This window comes from Heteronotia binoei, chromosome 10 (genome assembly GCF_032191835.1).
Source record: "Heteronotia binoei isolate CCM8104 ecotype False Entrance Well chromosome 10, APGP_CSIRO_Hbin_v1, whole genome shotgun sequence".
Taxonomy (NCBI): Eukaryota; Metazoa; Chordata; class Lepidosauria; order Squamata; family Gekkonidae; genus Heteronotia; species Heteronotia binoei.
In genome coordinates, this window is record NC_083232.1 from 24,558,021 (window position 1) to 24,577,871 (window position 19,851).

Below are 19,851 nucleotides of genomic sequence, written 5' to 3' on the forward strand. Positions count from 1 at the left end.
AGCAGGAGGTCAAAAACCCACTGCTTGAATATATTTTAATCGCAATTTCCCTGACTTCAGACCACTTTCCCTGATCAATTTCCATTTCCCTCACTTTCCTGAAACTGGCAACCCTGCAAGGGTATGATTACAAAACTAAACAAGATTTTGGCTTCCCCTTATGTGTCTGGCAAGGCTCTGTGAAGCGCTTCTCAGCAAACACGCGCACTTACTTGCAGGCTGCATCTATTAGGTGATCCTTAGAAACGGTAAAAAGATGCTCCCTGTGTTGCTGCATCATCTCATCGGAGATTCCGTACAAAAACTGGTTCATCCCTGGAAAACAGATTTCATTATGCTGATGGCAGCTCTCCCTCTCTTCCCCTTTTGGCTCCTCCCGCCCAGTCTACTCTCTGCAGAGATCTGCAGCCATAGCACAAAAAACACTGGGCAGAGCTGAAATAAAAAACACTCTTCTCCCTGCTCCAAAAGCAGAAGTGAGCAGTGACTCACGAAAGCTCCTCCCCTGCCGCCAAGTGAGCATTTTCAGGAGAGAGCATGTGGTTTAGTTCAGCTCAGGACTTGGAGAGAGAACGCCATACCTTTGTCAGATGGCGCTACGGGAGCATCTACTGCCGCAAAGACAGCAAGCTTGGCTTCGTCAATGTCTTGCTGGGTGAATTTGCCTGCTCTGGCCCAGTCGGCGGCCTTTTCAAAGGCAGCCAGAGTTGTGGTGGAATTTGGATCCCTAAAATTCAGAATGAGTTAACACCGTTAACACAGAGCAGTAAGAAGCAAAGGCCAGTAAACGCTCATAGGGCCTTGACGGAATGGGCAGGATAGAAATCCCATCAAATAAATATTTTTAGAGCAAGTTTTCAATCTGTGTTCTAGGGAAGCCTTTAAGTGGTTCCTTAGTACCCGATCATGAACATATGAAGCTGCCTTATACTGAATCAGGCCCTCGGTCCATCAAAGTCAGTACTGTCTGCTCAGACTGGCAGCGGCTCTCCAGGGTCTCAAGCTGAGGTTTTTCACACCTATTTGCCTGGAACCTTTTTTTAGGTGGAGATGCCGGGGATTGAACCTGGGACCTTCTGCTTACCAACCAGATGCTGTACCACTGAGCCACCGTCCCTCCCCACGGCCGCAGGCTACCCTACAACATACAGGCACAAGGAATTTTAAGGTTTATGCCAGGATCAGTGCTCCCCTCTTGCAGGCCAACAGTGCAATGAGAATGGTTTGCATCCCCTAGGAGTAAAGGTGGGGCATCCTCTACTACTGGGAAATCACTTCCTTCCTCCTCTGGTGTTTCTGTTTTTGATAACTCCAGAGGGAGGGTTTTCTGTCAACAATCCCCAGTCCCGTCTTGTCAGGCTGACAGACAGCAGACCGTAGGCCCCACTCTTACTCAAGAGAGATGAAGCTATCCTCCCGCCCACCTTTTGTCCAATACACCCAAAGAAATGGGAATAGCTTTGTCATGAAGGGTCCTTAGTCCTGGGTGTCCATAGGCTTTGGAACTCTGAGTCACTGCTTGTCTTTTAGCAATTCTTCCTAATGAAATGAGGGATCCTCTCTGTCAAGCTACTGGGTCATGGGGAGTATAGACGGACCCTATCATGCTAGAGACTCAGTAGCCCTAGGCCAAATTACTGCCACCTTTCTTAGGAAATGGGTTTCCTAAGTGACATACAAGGGGTTACTATGCTCAGCAATCACACTTGATGACATCTTTCCTCATTGCTGGGTTCTGATACTTCAGTTTCAACAGATGACATTTCTTCGCAGAAAAGTGTCCCAACTGGGACAATGGAGAAGCAGAGGCTGTGGGAGGAAGAAACTCTGATGGAGGGTGTCTGCCCCCTGCCCCACACAACAGTTACCTGTAGGAATAGAATGCGAAGATTCCGTTGTGAGAGAGCTGAGCGCCTCCTCCATACGCACCTCCTTTCTCTCTGATTTCCGTATGCAGGAATTTAGCAGTCATTAAGCGGGCAAGGATGCGAAGGCTGAAATTAAAAGGAACAAGATGAATGAAGAGAACTGCCTTGAAGATAACCTGCATACCCACTGGCCTCTACTTTTTAAAAAATACAGTTTAATTTATGTTAGCACATACTTATTAACCATTAAAATGAAGTTTAGACAGCATGTGTATGTTTTCTGCCACCAGTCGATTCTCCCACTCATCCCTGCCCTTTATTTCAAACCTTCTGTAAGCTTTTCCAGACTCAAAGTTTTCAGACACTGCTCCTGCCTCCAAACAAGCCAAAAGAAAGCAAAGCAGGAAATGCCAAATGAGGAATGAGAGAGGGCAGGTGGGCGGAGAGTAAGAGGGAGGAAAAAACAAAGAAAACAAATCTCCCTTTTTTGTGATCAAAATTATTGCAAAGATAAAGCTATCTGATAATCCACCCAACAGCACAACTAGGTTTTCAACTTTAATGTGACAAAATCTTTAAGTTTATTTATTTGGTTGATTTATATTCCCCCCTTTCTCATACAGGCTCAGTAAAGTTGATAACCCAAACTTTACATGAGTAGTCAATTTCTCTGAGCTCAATTAATGTTTGTAACTATGCAAACTCATAAGGATAGGCTGAAGTTCTTCTCCACCTGGGAGCTGAATGCTGGTTTTCACTGACATTGACTATCAGAACACCCTCGTTCCACAACCGCCCCCCCACAGAGCAGGGATGAGTAACAGGTGGGCAGAATGCAGACTGCTAGTCCCACTGAACCTCCAACTCCTGTGACTCTGAAGTCATTCCCTCTCTCGATGGATGAGAAACACTCAGCAGCCTGGGCTGCCCTGTGGTCCAAGAGCTCAGAAAAGCAGGGCGGTTCAGATACTGGTGGCATTCAAAGTGCAACTTCTGAGCTGACAGCTCCATTCAGCATGGTGACTTTGTTCCTGTTCTACTTGGGGCAGAGGAGCAGGCTGCAAATGCAACAGTAAAGAAGAAAGTAGAGGGCAGGGGAGCCTTCTCTGGTCAAACATGTACTACATGTGGCATGCACGCATCACAAAACCAGCCAGCGCCTTGTAATCAAAGACCTTGTGAGAGCATCACTGTTGATTCTGAATCCGCCCTCTTCAGCGGTGCCACAATCTGTGATTCTTTTTTCCTGCTACCTGCAGTTTCATGTTTTTGCAGCATCTCCATGTCAACCTGGCAGTTCACTGCTAATTGCTCCCCATCCTCTTACCCTGCATGGTCTGCAGCTGTGAAGGGAACAGTTCGAACACATTCCCCAATGTAATTCACTGGGAAGGGAAGCAGGAAATGGGTCTTCATCTGACATGGCTTGAAAGTAGGATCCTGGAAAAAAAAATAAAATCATTCCTATTCAATTAGATCACTGCAGACAGAGTCACTGGCAGAACCATTTCCCCTTCCGTAGGCCCTGAAGGGCAGCCAGGAGCCTTTAAAATGTACACCGCGCTAAATGGGCAATTCTGTGCAACTCTCAACAGAGCACAAAATGGTAAAACAAGGTTGTTGACCTGGGGACCAATATCCTAGAAGATCCCGGAGCCTGCAGGAGAACAGCTAGCTTTGAGCCTAGCAGCGCTTGAGAGACCAACAACATTTTGGGGGAGATGAGCTTCTGGAAGTCAAAGCCCCCTTTATCAGGCATCTTTTAGCCCAAAGTCTCATTGGTCTTCAAAGTTCCACTAAACTCAAATCCAGCAATATCACTGAAAAGGAAGAAACAAATACTCAACGTGAGTTGAGACATCAACTCTTGCCTTAAAAAAAAAAGATGTTAAAAAGACATGCAAAGGCAAGAGGCACTAATGATCCTTGTAGAACTTGAATCTGAACCCTTCTGGAATGGGGTCAAGGTCAAGGGCCATTTCAGAACAATCCAATGGTTGGGACTGGGAAAGAACCAGTGGGTAGGAAAGAGTCTACCAAGGTGGCCAATATTCCCCATGTATAACCACAATCCCCTATGTATAGCCACAAAGGACATCCCCCTTTGGCTTTCTGCTAAGGAGGGACAATACAGCATTCTTCCCTGTTTTGGAAGCCAAAAGGAATCCAATATTCTTGTCTCCTGAACAGAAGCAGCAACTACATGCATCTTCCAACACATGGAAGAGAATGGCTTATCTCTTGGATGCAAAGCCCATTAGAATGTTTCCCTTACATAGCAGGCACTAACCATCAAGGTCTTACAGAGAGGCTGGCATGAGTACTCCAACCTATCACATTTTCCCCACCCTTCCCCATGGAACTTGGGGTGTGCACAGGAGCACGCCCTCCCACATGCACGGCACCTCTCCCTGGACCAAAACGAGTACCATTCACAGTGCAGTGTGATAACAGCAACAGCCACCAACTCCAAACAAGCCCAGCTTACCGTGATCAGTTTCCTTGTGATCCGAGTACTCGCAGGTGCTCCACCCGCAACAGTTTTAGGATCCCACGGTTTCTGGAAATATGAGACTTGGTTGAAATGGCACAAACCCCACCCTTGTCCTTGATGAATCGCGCTGCTTCCCTGCGGGCCTCTTTTGCAGTACCACCCTCCCCCCTCATGCTAGCGGCGGTACAACTAGCATGCCTAACAGCAAGGCAAGGGGGAGAGCTGAGGCTTGCCTAAGACCGTGCAGAGAGAGACTCTGGCAGAGGTGAAATTTAGGCAGTCCCTCCATCCACAGTCACAGCTCTGATCCTATGCATTAAACCCCACAAGTCTTGTATTCAAGAAAGCAACCAGTGCTTGGCCACTGGAATATGCATTAATCGTATGACCGCTTAAGTCTTTCAACTGAGTGAGAAGTGCAAAATGAGAATAACTTGTGTCCTTCCCCTGCCAGTATTCTATATATCAGGGGTGGCCAATGGTAGCTCTCCAGATGTTTTTTGCCTACAACTTTCATGAGCCCCAGCCAGCATGGCCATGCTGGCTGGGGCTGATGGGAGTTGTAGGCAAAAAACATCTGGAGAGCTACCGTTGGCCACCCCTGCTATATATTAAAGCCCAGACAAATCAATACTAATTTATTCAGAAGTACATCCCACCTAGCTCAATGAGGCTTGCTACCAAGGACCCATGCAGAGGCCTCCATCTCCCCCTTACCTCAACCACATGCGGGCGGACAGGCTTTCGCTCCTTTTTACTTCTTGTGATAGCCTTTATGAATTTCTCTACAGCTTTGGCAGCCTGGGAGACCTGCTGTGGAGTGGAGTTCACTGCACACCTGGGAGGAAGCAAGTTTGTAGATGGTCAGTGGCAAGAAACAAAGTTCTTTGGAGATGGGGGAGAGAGATTCCCACCTGTCTAGGCTGCACTGTGCCACCCTTGACAAAGTATGGTCAATATCCCGACACCTGGATTCTCAGGACTGTAATCTGGAGATGTACTCGAAGGTAATTTTTACAGAGTTGCCAGCATCAAAAGTATTACTTTTGAAAATCAAGGGCTCTTCTGTCAACTGGCTGTACTGGAAAAGAATGTGATCTCTTTCTTAGGTGTAATTCCATATGAATGGTATGTCCTCCAGGAAGTGCCACAGTAGAAAAACACGGATGATTTTGTGGCAGGCTGTGATACAGATTTTGTTTCATCAGAGTAGCTTATGTAAGAATGACAGTCTTTAAACTCAGCTTGTAAGAATGTAAGAAGAGCCTTGCTAGATCAGAGCAATAATTGGGGCCAGGAATCCCAGCTAAAAATACAAGTTGATGGGGTGTGAACTGGCAGAGACTGTCCAAGAGAGAGATCTTGGGGTCGTGGTAGATAACTCACTGAAAATGTCAAGACAGTGTGCGTTTGCAATAAAAAAGGCCAACGCCATGTTGGGAATTATTAGGAAGGGAATTGAAAACAAATCAGCCAGTATCATAATGCCCCTGTATAAATCAATGGTGCGGTCTCATTTGGAATACTGTGTAGAATTCTGGTCACCGCAACTCAAAAAGGATATTATAGCATTGGAGAAAGTCCAGAAAAGGGCAACTAGAATGATTAAAGGGCTGGAACACTTTCCCTATGAAGAAAGGTTGAAACGCTTGGGACTCTTTAGCTTGGAGAAACGTCGACTGCGGGGTGACATGATAGAGGTTTACAAGATAATGCATGGGATGGAGAAAGTAGAGAAAGAAGTACTTTTCTCCCTTTCTCACAATACAAGAACTCATGGGCATTCGATGAAATTGCTGAGCAGACAGGTTAAAACGGATAAAAGGAAGTACTTCTTCACCCAAAGGGTGATTAACATGTGGAATTCACTGCCACAGGAGGTGGTGGCGGCCACAAGCATAGCCACCTTCAAGAGGGGTTTAGATACAAATATGGAGCAGAGGTCCATCAGTGGCTATTAGCCACAGTGTGACACAGAGTGTTGGACTGGATGGGCCATTGGCCTGATCTAACATGGCTTCTCTTATGTTCTTAATAGTCCAGGATCCTGTCTCACACAGCAGCCAATCAGTTCCTTCTGAAGGGTCAACAGCAGGAAACAGAGACAGAGACCTTTAGACTCAGCTTGAGGCAGTTAAGGCAAGATGAAATTCCTATCTTCAGGTACTTTGGAACAAAAAGGACCACTAACATCTTCCAAGTGATATTTTGCTGCCATTAATTTGCAGAACATCACTGAAAAGGACTGACAACAGTCAGTCAGTACTTTAGACCTTAGGAACAACCATGGAGAAGCCAAACATGTTTTGAGTAACTTTTAGAAAGAATGCAAAGATACTTGCTAAAGGCTACCCTAGAATAGGACTACTCTAGAGATGTTATATAATAAAATCAGGTAGTTTGCATCACTGCATGGATCCCCATGTTGGTTGGCCCATCTAGGTAACAAAAGCTGTCCAACAAAGCTACTGGTGGAAGGTAGGACAGGGCTCCCCACAGATACAGGGGGCTGTCAAAATATACAGAAAAAAACAGGCCTTTATAAATTAATACAAAGGGAAGAAAAGGCTTAACATTCCTGACAAGGACTACGTATGACCCAGAAGAGATGAAATGCAGAGATCTAACTAAATGCCAGTTAAGAATGCAAGACGAGCCTTGCTGAATCAGAGCAACAGTCCAGCGTCCTGTATCACACAGCAGTCAGTCAGTTACTTCCGAAGGGTCAACAACAGAGAACAGAGGCAGAGACCTCCCCTTGATGTTGCCTCCTGGCACTGAGATCCAGAGATTTACTGCCTCCAAATATGGAGGTTCCATTTAGTTACCAGGTCTAAGTCTAGTAGTAACTAACAGACCCATCCTCCATGAATCTACCCAATCCCCTTTTAAAGCTATCTATGCCTGTGGCCATCACTACATCTTCTGGCAACGAACTCCACATTTTAATCCCTCATTGTGTAAAGCAGTATTTCCCTTTGTCCATCCTGAATTTACTATCCATTGTCTTCACTGGATGCCCTTGAGTTTGGGGAGAACAAGCTCTCTCTGCCTGCTTCCTCTACCCTTTGCATAATTTCTAAACCACTATCATGCCCCCGTTTAAACGGAAAACAGAAAGGAGGAGAATTCAGGCACCTCAATCCCTCAAAATGTAAAGAATCTTAGGAAGGTGGGATTCCCACATTATTTCTCCCTACTCCCAAGAGATTTCTTGCAGGCCTTCAGCTTGTACCGTTGTAAAGATCAGCTTTGAGGCTTAAGAGAGCCATTCTGAGCCCAAGAAGTGCTGCTAGCTGAAACCTACAGCACTGAAGAGAGACGGATCTGCCAATCATCTCACTCAGAGGCTTCATGTGTTTCTCAGAGGCTGCCAGTTTGAAACTGCCCTTCTCGTAAGCTAGAGAAGATCTCCCCACTTCAGACTGACAAAGGAGAAGAGCTCCCAACAGTGCAAAATTAATATCTGCAAGTCGATCCATTGAAATCATTTTATGACTATATTTCATGAATCACTAACTGCAGCAATTCTGAGATGTGGGGCATCATAAACCCTTTTGTTAAATTTATTTTTTAGTGCCACATTATACGATTAACTTTAGAAATCGTTTTAGCAGGTTGGACAGAAAAGCCGGGGAAAGGCCTGCAAATTCTCCCTAGTCGACACAGACATAGTATATGCTATGTCTATGTACAATGTCAGCTCAGAGAATCTCACCGCATGTTGTCGCTGTTTAACAGATGTTTCTTGATGCGGGGCAGTTTGCGCAGCACTGGCTTAATATCAGACATTTCTGCAATTCGCTTCATCAGCTTCACCTGAAATAACATTGATTGGTATTAGTAAACACATCCAGAGATCCATAATATAAAACCAAGCATTTCTGGAGAAGTTCCACCAGACACTGTTACAGTGAAGCCACCACACAGGTCAAAGGGCTGATCCCATCGTTCCAGGCAAACCTCACATAAGGAGCTGCCCTGGCTGGTCCATCTAGCTCAAAACTGACCAACATGCTATGGCTCTCCAGGGCTCTGAGTGTGTCCTATCTAATCTAAATCTTAATCTAATCTAATTTACTATCTATCTATCTATCCATCTATCCATCTATCCATCTATCCATCCATCCATCCATCCATCCATCCATCCATCCATCCATCCATCCATCCATCCATCCATCCATCCATCTATCCATTTAAGTCAAACTTCTATCCCACCCTCTCCGCAAGCGGATTCAGGGCGGCTAACAACCTTCATATTTACAAGTTAAAACCAATAAAACATAGTTACAATTTAAAACCATTACGTGGTGCTGTACCACTACAATATAAGCGAGTTCTTCTTTTCTGATGGTGATCACATAGTAGCTCTATAATGATGTGGGGTGGCAGTTCTTTCCCGGCTAGATATCAAAGGCCTGTTGGAACAATTCGGTCTTACAGGCCCTGCGGAAAGTAGAAAGATCCCACAGGGCCCTTATGGCCTCCAGGAGAGCATTCCACAGTTCTGGTGCTGCCATCGAGAAGGCCCTAGCCTGTGTCAAACGCAACCTAGCCTCCTTTGGTCCAGGGATGGACAGTAGATTTTTTGTCCCTAAACGCAGTGCTCTCTGGGGAACATGCGGGGAAAGGCAATCCCACAGATAAACAGGCCCCTGACCATAAAGGGCTTTAAAGGTTAATACCAAAACCGTGAAATGGACTCGGAATACAATAGGTAGCCAGTGCAGCTCTTTCAGCACTGGCTGAATTTGCTCCCACCGAGGGAGCCCCATGAACAGCCATGCCGCAGCGTTCTGCACTACCTGTAGTTTCCGAGTTAGCGTTAAGGGTAGCCCCATGTAGAGAGCATTACAGTGATTTATTCTCGAGGTGACCGTAGCGTGGATCACCATTGCTAAGTCGTCATGCTCCAGGAAAGGGGCCAACTGCTGCACCCGCTGAAGATGGAAAAAGGCGGATCTAGTAGTGGCTGCTACCTGGGCCTCCATTGTAAGAGGGATCCAGGAGCACACCCAAGCTCTTGACCTTTGGGGCCAGTATTAGTGGCACCCTGTCAAGAGCCAGCAGATGGATCTCTCCCCCACCTCCCCCGCCGGTTAGATAGAGATCCTCAATCTTTGTCAGATTCCTAACAGCCATGACCCTTGAATTGGGAGTCGCCACGGATTGAACCCGGGGCATTATGCACACAAAACAGATGTTTTTTTCCACTGAGCTATAGAAGCAGTGTACCTGTGTGTGCGTGCATCTGTGTGTTCTACAGTGGCTCTGCTCTGTATCTGAATCTCCTAAGATGGCATTTAGCAAGTGTTTTACAACGTTCAAAAGTTTTTGTCTATTCCTATGCTGAAATTCTCACGGCATTATTAACATGTAGGTCACCTATGTTATTCCCAATGTAGAATCTAAGGGGAACAGGGAAGCCTGCCTTTGCAAAGACCTTCAAGAGAGTTTATGGCAGACATGAGACTCAGCCTGGTGACTTCCAGATTCAGTACACAGCGCCTGCAGCAGGATGAAAATGTCCATCAACATATTTTTGTTTGCACTGTATTTCCTACACCTGTCCTACTAAGGCAGGGGTGTCAAACTCATGAGGATCTGATATAAATGAGAGCTTGTTAGGCCAGGCCATGTTGGGTTGGGCCATATGTGTACCTATTTAAGATTAGGTAGCAGAGATACAAACTTTATAAAGGCACAAACACAATTAAAGATTTTTTTTTAAACTTAAAACATGCTTAAAACACTAGCACTTGGTTTTAAAGGTGCTTTCTTTGTCTTTCTCCCATGGGATCCTGGGAACTGGGCAAAGGAAGCTCTGGCTCTTTCCTTCCTTCCCCAGGAGGTCAAAAGGGGGAGGATCCTCAGCCAATAGAAGGAAGAGAGGCTTGTCTCAGTAGCTCTGGTGTGTGATTGTGATAACCTGGCAATGCAAGCTCTTCCTTACCCCCCCTTCCTCCCCAGGGAGGAGCCTCAGCCAATGGAGAAAATAGAGGCTTTGCTCCATAGCTCCTCTGCGATTGAGCAAGCCTTGCAAAGCAAGCTGTGACACAGAGGAAGTAAGAGAGAGGGAGAAGGAAGCAGATGACAGCCAGTTGCTCGAGGGCCTGATAGGAGCCCTTCGAGGGCCTGCTTCCGCCCCTAGGCCAGATGTTTGACACCCCTGTTCTAAGGCATCACAAGGTGCCACCAACAACAATATGCTGGTGTAAAAGGAAGACATATCCCATCCAAACCCGCCCCCCAGCACACTGACTTTAAAAAATCATGAGACCCTGGTCTGTTCATCCAAGCAAAGGGTACTATTTGCTCAGGAAAGCTTTCATCCCAGCCAGCATCTCCCATCCCATGCACTGGAGCAACACTGTCATGTAAAGGAGGCTGAGTGGATGCCTGAAAAGTTCCTCAAAGGAGGGGTGGAATTCTAGCAAATGCTCCTTTGCATATTAGGCCACACACCCCTGATGTACCAATCCTCCAAGAGCTTACAAGGTTCTTTTTTGGAAGCTCTTGGAGGACTGGCTACATCAGGGGTGTGTGGCCTAATATGCAAAGGAGCTCCTGCTAGAATTCCACCCCTGCTCAAAGGACTTGTACTGCAAGAGCTCCCCTGGTCGCTAACTGAACAGCCACAGGCTGTACCCAGAACACCTCAGCAACATCATGGATTCCAAGACCTCAAGCCTGTCCTTACCCGCAGCCCCCAGGCTTTACCTGCTCCATGCCATCAAACATTTCTCGCAACTCTCCTGCAGGTGTCAGGGTTCTGCTGGCCCTGATGGAGGCGTACATATGTCCTGAATCTGGGATCCCATTTGACAGCTCTTGAGCGGTCATCTTCACCAACACTTTGAAATGCTCGTCGTCTTCAAAATGAGGGCTACAAAGGGGGGAGGGGAGAAAAGAAAGAAAAGGTAAATGATCCACCCACAGCAACCAGCTCTCAGGACCAAAGCGCTGAATGCTTCGAAACCCCTATCAAGCCTTGAAGACCAGTGGCCTTCCCAAAGTCTTGCTAAAATCCTCAAGACTGGCAAAGAGATCCTTATTTATCGTTGTCTCCCCCTGCACGAAGCCTGAATGTCCAATGCATGCAGAAAAGTCTTAAAGCAAGTGAAGGGGGGGAAACTTCAGCCCAGCAAATTATCTGAAGGCAGGCAATTCCATTACTTGTTTTCCCTCTCCACAGGAGGACTTCTACCCTAGCGAGATGTGATGTAATGCCATCCATGGTATTAGAAGGGATATAAAAAACCACATATCCTGAAAGGATCTGACCCTGCTTCCTTGGCAAGGTGAGAAATGCTGGAATATCCTTTTTTTATAACGAAATCAGAGATAAGAGATAATCCTTCCATTTTTGGATGGAGTGGTAGTGTTGATGGATGCTTGGAGAAACTACTGATAGCTGGAATTTCATCGCTCTCTAAAGCAACAGCGAAGTTTTGTGCCCAAGCGATCAAAAGTGTGCAGCAAACAGATATGCTTATAAGGACTTATCCTTGATCATTTTGGGCTTATTTTGTTTTATTGTGATGCCTTTATATTTTAATTATATCATTCCCTTACGTTATTATATTTATTATGTTCTTATCTTGCTGTATGCCTGAATATGGCCGTTGACTGTAAATAACTAATTACTACTCCAGTCAAAGAGAGCTGGGTTTCCTGAGTTAATCAGATGAGACCCCCCCCCCCACTCCAAGCTGCACATAAGCTGTTTGCTGTTACACGGAGGAAGATGATACACTTTTTTATGCAGACAGCTCATAAGACAGTAGTCAAGCCCCTGACATGAACATACAAGGATCTGGGTACAAATCCCTAACATTTCTAGTTAATAAATCTCAGGCAGCAATGAGAAAGCTTGGAAACATATGACACTGGAATGGAGACCCATGGTCTTGCCTCACTTTAAAGGAAGTTCCATATGTTTTTAACATTATTGCTGTCCCAGAACTGCAAAAGATGGGATACAAGTGCATATATTATAGGCTATACACAGAAAAGGAAAAGCACCCATTTCTTGAAGCGAAGTATTAAGAAAAAAATTATAGACACTAAATACAGTACACTTTGAGACTTGTTACTCTTGATTCATTTGTACAAGTAAAATCTCTCTGCTTTATGTCTTCTGAGCAAAACACCACAGTCCAGAGCATGGCCTCTCAAAGATCAGCAAGCTTCCATGTGCTAGACTAGCAAGCCTGGCTTTGATGATGTCATCAACAGGTGACAGTTGTTTAGTGGGGCACTGAAGTCTGGGTCATGTGACAGAGAAGGGATAAAGGAGGACTATAAGCAGGATCAATTATGCTTGAGTTAAATCTACACAAACTGACCTCAAGTAACATTTTCAAGCCCTCTGACATGTATAAAAAAGCAACCTTATTAGATAAGTTTAAGGAATATAAACATTCATTATACAAGAGAACAGTCCAAAATATACAGTACGTGTTGAATATTTCTGTCCATAGGTGCATCATGTCTGACAGATTTCTATCAAGGCACAGTGAAGAGAAAAGCACCCCCTAGAAGAAGAGACAGAAAAACAAAATTAGGTCTCTAGAGAAACAAGAAAAAAATCCAAATATCATGAGTGGCCCTTAAAAACTTTTATATATTTCAAAGCAGAGAAGATGATATCTTGACCTGAACAAGATGTGCAGTGCGAAAGAAGACCGCTTCACTCTTTCACAAGCATTCCTCCAATCTAAATCTGTCCTATGAACTCAACATGCCCCATCACCTTAGAGAGAGTGAGCCTCTAAGTACTCAGATGTTCCGTGGGCAATTCTCTCCATCATTCTTTCCACCAACACTATAAAACAGGCCAGTCTCCTTAGTCCAGGTACTGGAGACGGGACTGAGACCAAGAGTGTTCATCTTGCCTTTGTTGTGTTTTCAATAGGTGTGAGATGTGAACAGGAAGCCTCCAGTCTCAACTGCTGCATCACAACAACTCGTGTAACAAGCCCATTTTAAGACCGCCTAGGAGTCACATTACACGACAGGAAGGGATATGGGAATGGTTGTTAAAAGTTACAAAACACGGGCAAATGGTTTAGTTAGGCTCGTGTTTGATGCTCTGGAGCATAAATTCATCCCAAACCCTGATGTGAGAAAGCTAAGCAGAGAGCCACTTGCCTGTTCATAGACATCCAGATTGGAGTCATCAGCGGTGATATGGGGGCTGACAGAAAGCCCGCCAGTCTTCAAATCAATCTCTTGAGCCTGTTCTCTGTAACTCAGAGCTCCGCATCCCATTCTGCAATAGGAAGAGAAGACAGTCACTGGATTTTGCAGATCTGCGTGGCCAGCAAAACCCGGAAAAACATATCCCTCCAAATGGCCAACCAGTCCTACACATCAAGTGTCTCCACATACATTACATACACTTCATGTCATTTATTTTCTAATTCTTTGTATTAATTTCAGCAGGGATGGACCACACAGATTACTATGGCCACAACGTCTTCCCTAGATCAAGCAGCTTCCCCTCAAAACAGCTACTGTGTGAGGTAGGCAAGGCTGAGTGTGTGTGTGATCGGACAAGATCACTCAGGAAGTTCCCAAGGCAGAGTAGGGATTCACTCTGGGTCTCCAGGAGCCTAGTCCAACACTCTATAATCACTCTCCAGACTAACTGGCATCTCAGACTAACTCCTAAAACTGGTTGAAAAGGAGATGGGGGAGACCACAGTTGTGGCTAAAAGTTGCCGGAACATTCCCTGTCTCTCTGTGGCATCTTTGGCTAATAGAGAGCCAGAGTGGTGTAGTGGTTAAGAGCAGCAGACTCTAATCTGGAGAACCAGGTTTGATGCTGCACTCCTCCTCCACATACAGTGAACTGGGTGACACCTTGGACCAGTCACAGCTCTCTCAGCATCTCTTGTGGGGAGAGGAAGGGAAGGAGATTGTAAGCCACTCCACGACTCCTTTGGGTATCGAAGAGCGAGGCATGAAACCAACTGTTATCCTTATAGCAGCACTGGTGGCCGCAATCTACGTACAACAGCCAAGTCCCTCAGGCTTCTGCCTGCTGTGTGATCTTCTTTTCCCCGGAAAGCCTCGCTCCCAAGTGTCCTGCATTGCCTCCACTGGTATCAAGACCTTCCAAGGTGCTTTGAGGCCGTGCTTCTGAAATGTCAGCTAATGACAATTGCAGCTGCATCCAAGCCAACACTACAAATCTAAGCTAGTATTAAGCCAGATGCAAACGCTCCGCAAATCAGTCAGACTTGCAATGTGAATCTCAATAAGCCACTTCAGCTGATTGAGGCCATTATCCAGGGAAGAAAAGGGAGAACATCCCAAAGGAAAAAAGAGGCAGAGATAACGAAAAAGGATTTCAAAAGCTCCTCTGTGATGTGATTTTAAGAAGTGTTACTATTCCATATCTGTAGAATTTTATACTTGTCATTTTCAGTCTAACAGCCTTTTGTACACAACGGATCAAATGGAACACAGCCAACTTGGTCCTTCCTGCAGAAGAAGGCTGAACTAGCAATTTGTTATTTCTTAAATCTCTGTTTTATTTATCCTGATCTTTCTCCAGCTATATATTGCACTTTATATTTCATTATGGCAAAAAAACAAAAAAGAAAAAGAAAACCCCTGACTAGCTGGCTGGGGGGAAAAAAAAGGATCCCCCTTGAAAGCACCCTTATCAGAATTTGCTAGGATATTATTCACAATGGATTCGAACTGCAAATCCTCTTACTTGGTTATGACGCTGCAAAAGAGTGGCACGTAGGGCCTCAGTTCTTCTGGCAGGGTGTTAAGACTGGAGACAGCTCTGAAGTACACCATCCCATTCGTGGGCTGAGCACAGTACTGGACAGGGACATCTTCGGCTGCAAGAAAGACACACACACAAAATTAGCCTCATCTTAAAAGTTAAGCAAGTAAGAAGAGCCCTGCTGGATCAGACCAGTCGGTGCACCTAGTTCAGTATCCAGTTTCCGATCCTGGGCACAGAGATCAAGACTTTCACACGAAGCTGCCTCTCAGCAGTGGTTTTCAGAGGTTTGCTGCCTCTGGAAGTGGTGGAACAAAACAGGAGTCAAGTTGCACCTTTAAGACCAACTTAGTTTTATTCAGAATGTAAGCTTTTGTGCGCTCTAAGCACACTTCATCCGACGAGGAATCCGGTACACTTAACAGAGCCACACACAGCTAGTAGGCAGTGGATCGGAATGCAAAAATGGTACAAATTTAAGATCCTGTTTTGTTCTACAACTTCAGATCAACACGGCTGCCCCCTTGGATCTATCTATCTGGAAGTGGTGGTTCCTGTTAGTCACCATGGCCACTAGTTGCCCTCTTCTCCAAGACATGTCAAATGCACTCTGACCAGAGCTTAAATGAGCTGTAGCTCAGACAAGGCAGATCCTGCATTTTCACATACCATTTACAAGTCTGCAGCAGCCAAATCTCATAGGAGTTCAGTTCTCAGCAGGGGCAGTAGTTTGGGACTGCAGGCGGCAAGGAGATGCACTAGCCAAATATCTGCACACTCAATGACATTAACGCATCCTTCCTGAATACAGTGAACTAGCCTATTAAAGAGAAACTTCTTTCCACAATACTAGGTTACTACATAAAGGAAAAAGTTTGTTTTTATGTTAATTAAATATGAGATAGGTCTCAGATTTGCCGCAATCTCCCCTCAAGAGCCAGTTTGGTGTAGTGGTTAAGTGTGCGGACACTTATCTGGGAGAACCGGGTTTGATTCCCCACTCCTCCACTTGCACCTGCTGGAATGGCCTTGGGTCAGCCATAGCTATCCTTGAAAGGGCAGCTTCTGGGAAAGCTCTCTCAGCCCCACCTACCTCATAGGGTGTCTGTTGTGGGGGAGGAAGGTAAAGGAGATTGTAAGTTGCTCTGAGAGGTGGAGGGCGGGGTATAAATCCAATATCATCGTCGTCCTCCTCCCCAATCTAACGGGATAGAGTCTGGAATTCTATCACCCACTTTTATTATTTTAATATCAGTATCAAACTGTTCGATGAGTGTTTATCAGCAGTGTTTCCTCTAAGAATGAGTGAGTGTGAGTTAGCTCACAGCTTTTTAGCCTCCGGCTCACACATTTTTGTCTTAGCTCAGAAAAAAATGACTGCAGAGCAAACGAATTTATTCAGTAGCTCACAACATTAATGCCAGCAGCTCACGAAACAGAGTTTTTGCTCACAAGACTCTACAGCTTAGAGGGAGTATTGCTTATCAGTACAGCAAAGAAACGGGGCCCTCACAGAAAAGGTACTTCTGCGCACTTGGGGAAAGGAAGCTCCTTTGGTATGCAGAAAAAATATTACTTTGCAAATTGGAAAAGAGTCATTTTGCCATTCCCCAAAAGAGCAGCCCAATGCAGAACTGAGTATACGGTAAAAGACAGGGCATGTTGAGGGCAGCTGAATGTTAATTGGAGATGAGGGGGATTAAAAGAGGAACAGAGGGTGACAGAGAATCTGGTGTGCAAGCATGACAAGCCACGCTGGTGCCTCTACTAAACAAGCCACTGTCTGTTTATGTCTATGAAACGCAATCCAGGACAAGCTGCCACAAGGCTCTTTGCAATTCTGTATATCAATGCCCAGGCAGTACCTATATTCACTGTTTTAAGTAGAAGTTAACAGGTTTTCAACACTTGAGCTACTCCAAACCTGTAAGCGATGTCTCCAGCTCAGTAAAGGTGATTCTAGGTTCAATATCTGAAACTTTCAGGGCTGGAAGGCAGGACGTGTCTTGAGGCTTGCTCTGCAGTTCCATCAGTTCCAAACCTGGCAGACATGGGAGAGAACATTCATTTATAACCAGCAAATACTATCAAGACTGTCCAAAACATTATTTTGTTTGCTACCAGACAAGCAGAAACATGGTTTAGAGGCAATAACGAAAGCTTGAACGGTTCTTTAGGGAGTTGCCTGAACAATCTCTTGTACTGTTTCCAAAATAGCTACTTCCCCCCGCCCCCATGAAAAGATATTATGAAAGCTACCACAATCCTTTTGTATTTTGAAGAGACAAGAAATCTGCAGACAGATCCTTGAGCATCTGCCCTGGAAAGCCTGGCCATACTTCAAGAGGGGATCCAGCTTCAAGAGGGGATTGGATAAACATATGGAGCAGAGGTCTATCAGTGGCTATTAGCCACAGCATGTTGTTGGAACTCTCTGTCTGGGGCAAGTGATGCTCTGTATTCTTGGTGCTTTGGGGGGGGGGGCAACAGTGGGAGGGCTTCTAGTGTCCTGGCCCCAGTGATGGACCTTCTGATGGTACCTGGATTTTTGGCCACTGTGTGACACAGAGTGTTGGACTAGATGGGCCATTGGTCTGATCTAACATGGCTTCTCTTATATTCTTACTTCACAGGACTGTTGACTGTAGAGTTCTAACACACACACACACACACACACACAAAGCAAGCACTTCATCCGCACAAGATGCTGACCAGGCCAACTGGGTCGTGTGAACTAAGGTAAGGGGAAGCCTTCAAACATTCCACTCTCTCCTACACCAGTATGCTCAAGGTGTCTAATGCGGCATGCTTTCTTGGAAGACAGCTTGACACTTGCGTTCCCCCTAAGCTGAGTTAGTGTGAGTTAGCTCACAGTTTTTTAGCATCCAGCTCCTAAATTTTTCTCTTCACTCAAGAAAGATAGCCCCAAAGCAAAGCTAATTTATGCAGTAGCTCACAAGTGTAATGCCAGTAGTTCACAAAGTTGAATTTTTGCTCACAAGATTCCACAGCTTAGAGGGAGCTTTGCCTGTCACCATTCCTGATCTTGAATGGAGCCACGATTCTCTAAAACAAGAGTCCCCAATGTGGTGTCCCCATGGGCACCATGACACCCCCCGAATATCTTTCCTGATTCCTTTCAAGTGTTTTCAGAAAATGAGTGAGGACCAGAAGGGCTTCTGATTGGCTGTGCAGATTAAAATGCATCCTTTTGAAGAGAATCACAGAATCATAGAATTGGAAGAGCCCATACAGGCTCAACGCAGGGTCCGCTTAGAGCATTCCAGACAAGTTAAAGACTGCCAGTGAGGGTGGCACACCACACTCAAACGTATACATTCTTTTTTAAAAAAAGAACACCGCATCAAGGATAAAGAACAACACATCAAAAATCGGAACACCCCAACCTTTCTCATAAGTTTGTTTCTTTTCTTCGTCAGAAAGAGCCTCAATCTTCTCTTTTAGTTTTGCTGCTTCCAGAGCTGCTTGTTTGTCACAGAAAGCTTCATCTGGACTCATCGACAGCATAAGTTGATGAGGGTTATCCTTTTGCCAAGACCCATGCCGAAGACAACAAACAATAAATCAGTACATGGATTACTTTCTCTTTCATCTTTACTCCCCAAATATCTCAACTTTTGGTATCATTGTGTTAGCTCAGGGATCTCCAACAGGCTGCTCATGGGCACCATGTGCCCACTGACACCTTTCCTGGTGCCTACCAGATGTTTTTAGAAAGCTGAGACAGGGCCAGATGAGAGCTTTTAATCAGCAAGGCTTCTGATGTGCCACTGAAGATTTGGTTGGCTGTACAGATCTTTAAAATGTTGCTTTGGCAGCAGCTGCTACCACAGCACAAAGATCTTCACCATGTGACTGAAGGTAAGCTGCAGCAGCCATTTTGTGACTGGCTCCGCCTCCAGCAGCAGCGGTGCCCACCATGCTGTGCTGGAATTCCAAAGTTGCCCACAGGATCAATAAAGTTGGGAGGCCCTGCAGCAGACGTTACAGCAGTGTTAATACAGGAGGTAGCATTGAGACAAAGCCCAGTCTTCCTGTGGAGAAGAAAAGCACTGAAAAGATGACATCTATAAGCCAGAATCTCTTTGTAACAAAGATCCTTGGGGAGAGTCTCCTACACTGTACTGGCAGTGTGGAAGTGGCTTCAGGGTGACTCCCATCCACGAATCCACAATTAGAATAAGAAGCTGCAGGTCATGCAAGAAGAGCACAGTCTGCAGCTCTTTCCCAAGCAAACCCTCTGGAAAGAGAACACAGCCATGACCAGGGACTGGGGGGAACTACAGTCATGGGATGGTGTGGGACTTATGTTATCCTGACAATATGGGAAGGGCTGGTGCTGCAGCAGCATCCAAGCTGCCAGTACCTTAGAAGGCAGCAGCCGTGGCTAATCAATGGGGGAGAGCACAATGCAGGCCCTACATCTTGGATGATCGGGGCACGGAGCTCACTCTAGGCATTTGCTACCAAATAGGGAAAACCATATAGTTGATGGATAGTCCCAATTAGAGAAATGGTTATTGTCATGATCCTAAGCCTAGTAAGGCCTACCAGCTCCAGAGAAGCCTGTGTTAAAGTAGCTACAGGACCTACATTGCCCAGGATCCCTTCTGTCCCTTTGATTGGGTGGGCAGCAGTTTTGGAGGGAAAACTAGCCCAGAGGGGTGGGACTTAGGAGGAAAGCATAAAAAGACCACCTAGACGAGAAGTGTGTTTCTGTT

General features: G+C 45.6%; 1 protein-coding gene across 1 annotated transcript in view; it reads right to left on the minus strand.

Annotated features, from left to right (window-relative positions):
• Positions 1-19,851, minus strand: part of PITRM1 (pitrilysin metallopeptidase 1) — a 49,359-nt gene that overhangs the window by 1,728 nt on the left and 27,780 nt on the right. Inside the window, exons 14-26 of the mRNA XM_060248108.1 lie at positions 18,517-18,655; positions 17,034-17,150; positions 15,092-15,224; positions 13,516-13,636; positions 12,823-12,899; positions 11,083-11,248; positions 8,081-8,181; positions 5,080-5,200; positions 4,357-4,428; positions 3,196-3,308; positions 1,869-1,994; positions 582-727; positions 213-315 (exon numbers count right to left, since the gene is read on the minus strand). Of these exons, the coding sequence (XP_060104091.1) occupies positions 213-315; positions 582-727; positions 1,869-1,994; positions 3,196-3,308; positions 4,357-4,428; positions 5,080-5,200; positions 8,081-8,181; positions 11,083-11,248; positions 12,823-12,899; positions 13,516-13,636; positions 15,092-15,224; positions 17,034-17,150; positions 18,517-18,655 (1,535 nt within the window). The remainder of the gene's footprint in view (positions 1-212; positions 316-581; positions 728-1,868; positions 1,995-3,195; positions 3,309-4,356; positions 4,429-5,079; positions 5,201-8,080; positions 8,182-11,082; positions 11,249-12,822; positions 12,900-13,515; positions 13,637-15,091; positions 15,225-17,033; positions 17,151-18,516; positions 18,656-19,851) is intronic.